General features: G+C 42.5%; 1 protein-coding gene across 1 annotated transcript; it reads right to left on the bottom strand.

Moving 5' to 3' along the window:
* Positions 1–934: 934 nt before the first annotated feature.
* Positions 935–9025, bottom strand: MNX1 (motor neuron and pancreas homeobox 1). The gene is made up of 3 exons (XM_033934275.1): positions 8405–9025; positions 2864–3024; positions 935–2185 (listed from the first exon to the last, which is right to left on the bottom strand). Exons 1-3 carry the CDS (start codon positions 8862–8864, stop codon positions 1883–1885), a joined length of 924 nt encoding a protein of 307 aa, XP_033790166.1. The 5' UTR covers positions 8865–9025; the 3' UTR covers positions 935–1882.
* Between the last annotated feature and the right edge of the window lie 400 nt (positions 9026–9425).

The raw sequence follows: 9425 nt of genomic DNA, 5'->3' as shown, positions 1-9425 counted from the left end.
CATCATCTAATGTCATTTGAATTTGAATGTAACATGTAATTAATTACATATGATAAGCTTTCATAAACCAGGAAGTTCTCTTTGTACATGTTACCTTAATGGAAACTGTTGATCTCCCCTGAAGGTGTTTCTGGCAGAGTCACAAGTGGAATTTTGATCGCCGGTAGTAGAAGCAGAGTGTCAGATCGCCTTTATGAACGCAGACACATGCTCCTAATCCTTGAGCAGCTGTGTGATTGATGCGATGCGTTAGAGGTTTACGCATCCACAGTCGTTGCAGCTCTACTGTGAAATGTTTTTGCAGTTTTTATTTCGTTCTGGTGTTTGCTCGGATGAACATTTGCGCAGATCTGACAGAACCATTACCAGCCATTTTCAGGGTCACACAAGGCTGCGGTGGAGAGTAGAAGGACCTGACAGTGACCGAGAGAAGACAGGGTAGCTGGAACTCTCGCTCTCTAGATATTGACCTGTATACAGCTACGCTTTCCAAGTTGTGGCCTCAAATCCCAATAGACACCACGTTAAAAAAAAAATATATATATATATATATATATATATATTTTTTTTTTTTTTTACATGATATAAAACCAGAGGTATACAGGCCACAGAAGGTTTTTGTTTCCTGACACTCAAAACTAGAATCTCAGAAGTATTTTACCACCTATATGAAAAAAAATTGAAACGTGCTGTAATAAAAATAATACACGTAGCCTCACTTTCAGACTATTTGATATTAAACTTTGCAAGAATGAGGCTGTGTCTTATATGTAAACATCAGAGATATAGCCAAGAGTGCAACTGAACAAGAGGTTAGCCCGACTCTACTTATAAAACTATATCAAAACACGCCAAAAAAGAAAAACAATATAATGTCGATAGCTTTACATTTAAAATAGACTTACAACTACAGGCTACAGTGTAGGACACATTCTCCATATAGGCATTTTATTATATCGAATGTACAATTGTTTTTCCTTCAAAAATTGATTATACAGCGCATTTAGTTTAGAAACGTAGAATTCTTCCTCAGAAGAAAAGTAACAGACAGTTTACAAGGTGGTTCCAATTGTTTTTCAGTCTGCTAATGCAAACCTTTCCAAATTTATGGTTCTGAGTATATATTCGTCTTTACTAATATATGAATTAAAGCTAATGTGTTTGCAAGTCATTTTTTTTTTTAATACAGTTATACAGTTTGTTGCAAATACAGTAGCTATTTTCTTTTATTAAATTGACTTTACTGGATGGCGGTGTAGACACTCTTCTTAAACGTGAGAACATTATGTAGAAAACATTTTTATTTTACAGCCCCATCGTGGACGATGAGAAGCTAAATAATTTAGCATGCATAAGTAGAGGTGTTGGGTTTTTTTTTTTTTAATATAAATACAATATACAAAAATAAAGAGTATACAGTCGACATTTGCAGCAGTTTTACTGTTCATGATGTAAACAGAATTACCGATATATACTGTATAATACAAGCAATAGCTAGCAAAAACAAAAAAACACTGTTGCAAATTTATGTTCAAATTCCAAAACGTTAACACTGAAATAACCTTGAGACTTCCTCTGAATCCAGTTCCATCTACGTTTCAAGAGGACAGCAAAATGTACAAAACTCGCTAACAAAAGAGTTCAGTCCTGTTGCACTTTAAGGATTAAATATTTACTGGTCATAAGCTGGATAAACAAGCCCCGCACTGGTCCGATTGAATTGTGCAAGATGGAGGGGGGGGGAGGAACTCTTGTCCTCGCCGCCCTGACCGAAATCACGTGCGAGGCGTCCAGGCCGGCGCTGTGAGTAGCGCGCGGGATCTGCACGAGACCAGCCAGACACAGGTGGCGTGGCCCTGCAGAGCTCCGCCCCTCTTACGGCTCAGCGCTGGCTCCGGCTCCGCGTGTTGTGGCTGGTCTCCTCCTCCTCCTCCTCTGACGAGCAGTCGGAGGAGTGGTAGGTCGAACGCGAGCCGCCTCCTCCCTGCGGCTGCGGGTCACGCGGCTCCTCCTCGCTGTCCCCTAAGTCCCGCGCTCTGCCGCCCCGTGGCGCAGCTGGCTCCGCCTCCTCGCACTTGTCCTCGCCCCGGCCACCTTTGTGTTTCTCGGCTTCCTGCGCCGCCTGCTCTTTGGCCTTTTTGCTCCTTTTCCACTTCATGCGTCGATTCTGGAACCAGATTTTGACCTGCGGAGGCGAGAGAGAGAGAGCGAGCAGCTGTCAGTCGAGGAGCAGCGACAAGTAATATATCCCCAGGACGCTGCCAACCCTGGCCCCCCCTAAGATTGCACCAAATCATCGTATAATTTTGATTTATTTTTTTTTTTTTTGTGTGTAGTAAAGTATGACACACAACACATTTCTCCCGCTTTGACATTTTCTGCTCTGTCCTTTTTGCAGTCGGTAGTTTAGCGAATCTGGATGATTTAAACACTGGTCCCTACTCTTCCCTAATGGACAGGACAGGCTCTCTCATTCTTTGCTTTTGACCAAAGTCAGGGCACATACCTATTATTACAGAATGTAATATAAGAAAGGCATTTTAAATATATAGATTTGGTCTTACAAAACCAATATATGGGTGTGAGAGAAGGAATTCAGAAGATCAGAAAGGCACATTTAGAATAGTTTTCCTTGTCCTGAGGCAAACTGCAATATAGGCGGATTATATTGCTATTATCACCAGTCCCGACCAAGAAATCATGGTATAAGAATCAGGAGGTTGTTTTAGGCTCCTGGCAAGGGAAATATATCTAGAGGGTAAGCCGCCCCCCTCCCCCATTTGTCTACAGCAGCAAAAACAGACTAGTGTCCTGTGCTGCCAGAGGCAGAGAATGGCATTTGTTTCGCCTCTCCTCACCATACCTGCGTTTCAGTCAGCATGAGGGAGGTGGCTACTTCGAAGCGTTTGGGCCGAGACAGGTACTTGTTGAGCTTGAACTGATGCTCCAATTCCAGTAGCTGTTGACTGGTGAAGGCAGTACGGGGTCGACGGCATTTGCCCAGTAGGGCAGACTGTGGCTGGGCTGCAACACAAAAACAAGGCACAGAAGTGCCAGCTTCAGCAGCTGACAAAACACTAGTCCCCCTGGCTACCGGAGAGGTGCAATGGTATCTTATTTCATTTCCCAAGGCATCCACTCAATTCCAATTTTAGTTTGATTGCATTATGTGAAAATTTTGAATTAAAATATTGGAACTAAAAAGAAAGATTAATTTTACACATTATCGATAAAGTGCCACATATTGTATCCAGATTAAATTTAAACACAAGATTCAAATATAATGGGGGATGTGAGACCAGCATCCCCCTCTAATAATTTGCCCAAATATTCAATAAAAAAAATTATACTTATCATAATAAGCAATGGTATAAAATGGGCTAAAGCTTCATTTATTGGCAAGGTACAAAATCAATAAACCCTAGCAAAATAAAAAGATTTAGTAAATTAACATACAAATATTCTATGAAGGGAACCAAACAGGTAATATTTGCACCGTCATAACAGCAAGAGCAAGTAGGGCCCAAGCTCCTCCATAATTGAATCTGTGTGCTTAAGGACCCAACCTCCACTACAGGTGAAAACTGAGGCCTGTTCAGAGGACCTCCTTTAAATACCCCCTTGGTTGGGTACACTGCAACAGCAGACTACAAAAAAATTCATCATAACATTTCCAACTAGAACTTTGGGTGGGCGACTGAGGAGCAGAAGGAAAAGTTCTGACCTCTGGAGTCCACCATAAAAAGAACCCTGGCCCTAGTCTCTCCCTAAGCACTCAAAGGAAGGCTCCCATTGGAGGAGGAGTCCTGTCTCATTCATAAAAATGTTTTCCCCAACCAATCCTGGGTCAGGCAGGCCCTGCTCTAACAGAAACTGCTAGAGCCCTGCACTGACCCTCATGAATTCTGCCCCTCCTGATGAGCAAGGTCCACTCGGGCTTGCCATGTACTAGTGCCATAGGGTGTGTAATTGTTAAGACCTAATTAAGGTAACAATCAATGAAAATATAGTTGGACCGGTAGTTTTCCAAAGAGAATGTAATCTGTGTAACATTCATTTCAATTAAATGGTCAAGTTTTTACCTACATTAACCACCACATCAAACTACAGGGAGGAAACGTCCATAGTCTGTTATTTTTTATTTATTTAATAATCTTTTTTTTTTTAATCTTTATTGATTTTCAAACTTTGACAGTGCAATACAATTAATTGAACATAAAATACTGCATAAAACACACTATTAATTACACAAGTAATACATAAAACAATCATTTTCTCCCACCCTCCTCCCAATTATTAATACAATAAAACATATTATGCGACTACAATATTATAATTAAGTAATTCTAATCCTCAAAATACACTTCCCTCCCCCCACCCACGATGTGTAAGGAAATCTAAGAAAAGGAGAAATAGATGACCATTACTGCGAGGTAACAAATGCAGTCAATGGGCTCCACACTTTATTAAATGAATTACTAAACCCCAAACATTCTGCATTCATTCTCTCATATTTATATGTGGTACACACATTTGCCCACCAAAATGCGTAATTAAGCCTGTCATGGCTCTTCCAGTTATGGGGGAAGCCTCTGCTTGCCCTGGATCAGTATTAGGACCCTGTATTTTGACACTTTTATTTCTATATTGTACTTCACTGTTAAAAAGCTACATGAATATAATAATAATAATAATATTATTATATAATATAATATAAATAATGAATATAATATGAAAATATGAATATAATAATAATAATATATATTATTTCTTATATACCGCTATACCGTGAAGTTCGAAGCGGTTTACAATAGAGATACATTTGACAGTACATGGGATAGAAACGGTTTACAATAAAGACAGTACATGGGATGCAAGTAGGTTACAATACAAATGCACGTTTTGTTATATTTATATACGGTGTACAGTTTTTAGATGTTATACTCAGGTATGTACTGACATACACCAAAAGTCCAACAGGACAAAAAAAACACCACGGGTTGAAAATCACACAAAAACAGTGGGAACGGACAATGACCACTCCACAGAGGATCACTGATGTAAAAAGATCTTGTTTGTGTGTATGCCCTTTATTGGAATAAACAAGAGCTTTTTACATCAGAGATCCTCTCAGATACTGTGCATTTTGTATTGAGCATGCTTTTGCTAGCGTGCCATTTGCATGCCAAGATGAGCAGTTCGTGTGGGTATTTACTGTAACTGTCTTGTTAAGGAGAAACCTTGAATGTCAACCTGCAGTTTACGCAAGCCACCGTTTTAGGAAGACGCTTTAGTAAGCTCATACGGTAAAAGTCAGGTAAACTGTGATGATGTGTTATCTCACTGACACGCAAAGGCAGACAGCCGTGTTTATATTTACACAATATCACGACTTTGCCTCAGCAGGAAAATTTATGACTGGGGTGAGATTTCTTTAATTTCCCAAGAGCCTAACCAACAGCCGGACAATAAAATAGAAACTGGAATCCCGATGAAATGATCTCAGTCTCTCCAGGGAGGAGCAAATTAACTTCATTTAACGTGCACGCCCCTGATTTAGTTCAACGAGGCAGCCCAATTCCCAACCTCCTCATACATTAGAACTTTTAATTAAAAAGATGGACTTCAGTGGCACATTGGGACTTAACACTCTACCTCCAGTACTCTCAGGGCACACGGATGAGCATGTCACATTAGAAGATCTGCCCTGAAACAGCTGCCTTTTGGAGAGAGCGAGTCCAAATCTGTTTACATTTTTATTAACACTGTTATTAAAAAAAAAAAAAAGGATCAGAAATTGGACTTCTATAATTTCAGTTTAAAAAAAATTGTAAATCCATTACTCGGAGCGCGGTTAGAAACAGAAAATCAACATGAAACTTGGGGCACCTTTTACTAAGGTGCGCTAGCGTCTTTAGCGCACACAGCGTTTTAGCGTGCGCTAAACCCGCGCTACGCTTCCAGAACTAACGCCAGCTCAACGCCGGCGTTAAGGTCTAGCGCGCGGGGCAATTTAGCGAGCGCTATTCCGCGCGTTAAGGCCCTAACGCACCTTTGTTAAAAAGGAGCCCTTCGTTCGCTAGCCTAAGAGCTGTAAGAGCAGGGGTTTCTTTCAGCCGCTTTCTACACGATTTTCAAACGTAATCTTACGTTTTATTTTTTGACACGGTCCGGTCGCCGTGTTAGTCGACTCTTCAAGGTAATATGTCATAATAAAGCAAAAAAACATAAAGGGAAAAAATTAATACATTTTTATTAGACTAACTTAATATAGTTTTATGATTAGCTTTGGAAGGGAGCCCTTCTTCCTCGGATGGCTTTTATTGCAATCAACTGGCAACAGACAGCTTGAAGCTTTTTTACCAGACCCACTGCAAAAGGAAGCTCGCAGTTGTGAAAGTCCAGACATGACATTACATTAGTGACTTATATTCCGCCTTTACCTTGCAGTTCTAAGCAGATTACAGTATAAGACAGCTGGACATTTCCAGGAAGTTACAATTTAAAGGATGCTTACAGTTCTAAGCGGGTTATAGTATAAGATAGCTGGGCTTTTCTAGGAAGTTACAATTTAGGGGATGCTTACATAGAAGATGCAGGGGGTAACAGTTTAGGGAAGGTTTAATAGAGGAGGCAGAGGGGAGAAGTTGGGGAAGGGAGGAGAGTTGAGGAATACTATTAGGGAAGAGTGTAGGGTTGGTTACTTGTTAGGGTCGGTGGGAGGTTGTATAGGTTTTTTTTTAATAGTATGGTTTTGATTTACTCATATAAACTTTAACACATGTAACCTATCCAAGCATTCTCATTTTTAAGCTTTATTATTTGGCCTTTTCCGGTCACTTTACCTTAAATAGATCTCACCAAAAAAGGAGGGGACTTTGTGGATTTTTGACAGAGCAGGTTAAGGCAATACAATCCACACAGTTGTCTGCATTATATTGCAGCATGCCATACTGACTGGCATTTATGGGGCAGACTAAAATTGACTCTTTTTAAAGGAAGGAGGATTGAAAAGTAAAAAAAAAAAAAAAAAAAGGATGGCGTTTACTACTTCTTTTTGAGCAAAGATGTTAAAAAGACAGAATGAAAACCAGCCCTGTGCGGTGCACACACAGCTCTCCGCAGGAGACTTTCTCACTTTGCCGCGAGGTTTCTCCGTTCTCGTGACTGTTTATTCTGGTTGACATGGTAAGAATCGATAGATTTACTTTTTCCTTCCTGAAATTCTGGGTATTTTAAAGAGAATGTATTTGATGGGGGGGGGGGGTGGAATCCATGAATGTTGTGGTTTGGTAAGGCAGTTTTCCAGTTAGTGTACATTTTGCACACAAGAACATTGTATTCACTATCATTTGGTCTTCAGATTTGTTAAGACAAGTTATTTTCAGATTTCTCCAATTGTATCAAGACAAAGAAAACGAAATAAATCCGTACTTTACAGACGCGTGTAATATCCATACAGGCATAATCTGTAGGACCGGTGTAATAAGCTTAGCCTTTCAATAACTGTTAAAAAGGGAGTGGTCAAAAGTTGTAAGTATATAAAACTTAGTCTTTCAATTTAAGATCGGTGTAGACAATATACAGCAGACTGGTGGTGGTTCGATGTGAACCGCCTAGAAGTCATCTGACTATGGCGGTATAGAAGAATAAAGTTATTATTATTATTACTACTGTACATATTCATCTAAAACTTCCCGATGCTGATATTTAAAAATAGCCACTTTTGTAAAACTGAGATATATATTTTCAACTCAAGCCAAGTCGAGGAAAACGTATTCCTCATTTGGAAGCTATGAAAGAAAATAAATTGATATCCCAACATTAGTCGCTTATGCATCAATTTAATTGGAAACATTTGAAATGCTCAGTATACCGTAATGGATGGTATAAGAGAAATATAAATGCCTGTAATTGTTAGACTATATCTAATTTCCTTCTCTGTCACTAACTCGTATTTGGTAAGAAAACACACTCCAGAGTAATTAATTTTAGTAACTGTATACAGTACATAGGACTATACTAGTACAAACATTACACGATTTGGGGTTTTTTTTGTGTTTTTAAAAAAATATTTATTGATTTTCCAAACTTTGACAGTGCAATCCAATTAATTGAACATAAACACTGCATAAAACAATAATTTTCTCCTCCCCCCCCCCCCCCCCCCGATTTTAGTTTTTAATAAAAAGCTTTTCAGGATGGCTTCCAGATTATGGGGGTCTTTTTTATTAAATGTCAATGCATGTCATCTGCTACAAAACCTGTTTTATTTCTATGGGCCCCGCTACAGACAACATCAAACCAATATTTACGTGAATTCTCAGTTGCCCCCAAAAGGTACCCATTTCTCATTTCACGCCCTAGTTAAAAAACCCCAAATGGTTCATTTCGTTAAACTTACCGTTAAAGTCCGGCATTTTGGGAAGCATCATGCCGGCCGTGGACGCTCGGAGCCACTGGTCGAGCTGGAAGGTGCCGGCGCTCAGCTTGATGGGGTCGGCGGGGTGCGCGCCCTGCAGGTGAGCCGCGTACGAGTAGGAGAGGGCCGGGTGCTGCCCGGCCGCCAGAGCCGCCGCCGCGTAGCTGTACACCGGGTGCCCGTAGAGAGCCGCCCCCTGCGGATGGAGCCCCATGAGCGTGCCGGCCGCCCCCGCCTGCTGAGCGCCCCCGCCCAGGAAAGCCGGCTTGGGCAGCAGCCCGCAGGCGCCGAGGCGCGGCGGGGAGGGGCAGTCCGCGTGCTCCGAGGGCGGGCTGCCCGACGGCGACGACAGCGAGGTGACCAGCGCCAGCGGCGAAGTCTGAGCCTTGGGCGGGTCGGCGGCCAACAGAGCGTCGATGCGGAAATTTTTGGATTTTTCCATCAGCCCCGGTGGCTCCTGCTGCTCCCCCGCCCACGAGCAGCGAGAGGAGAAAAAGGACGAGGAGGTGGGGGGGAGAGGGGGGGAGGAGAGGCGCGCGCGCGTGCAGAAGCACCGGAGACAGCGACCACACTGAGCGCGCAGCCCCCGCCGCCGCTCTTTACACTTCGAGGCGCTGAGGGCGCCCATTGGCGGGCGGCCTTTGAAGCGACCGGAGGAGTGGGCGGGGCTAGATGTGGGCCGCCGACATTGGCTGCGCCCTAGCGCGCGGCGGTCAGGGAATCGGCCGCCGTACAGGAGAGGAAGGGGTGGGGATGGTGCTCACGTGCTGTGCCCCCTAATACCCGGGTGTGGGGGGGGGGGAAGTCTGTGAAGGGTCCCCGCTCCCAAAGCAGATCAGGCTCTTGGGATTCCGGGCAGGGCGGGGGGGGGGGGATGTTGAGGACATCTTCCTCAGTACTAGCGCCTAGTCTAGGGTGAAGGTTCGAATAATATAAACTTTCTTCTTTCTTAGGATCTGAACCTCTGTGTTATGTTTACAAGTAACAGGTGCCCGACTTGTAA

This window comes from Geotrypetes seraphini, chromosome 2 (genome assembly GCF_902459505.1).
Source record: "Geotrypetes seraphini chromosome 2, aGeoSer1.1, whole genome shotgun sequence".
NCBI classification, from domain to species: domain Eukaryota; kingdom Metazoa; phylum Chordata; class Amphibia; order Gymnophiona; family Dermophiidae; genus Geotrypetes; species Geotrypetes seraphini.
This window is presented reverse-complemented; position numbering and strand designations above follow the sequence as displayed.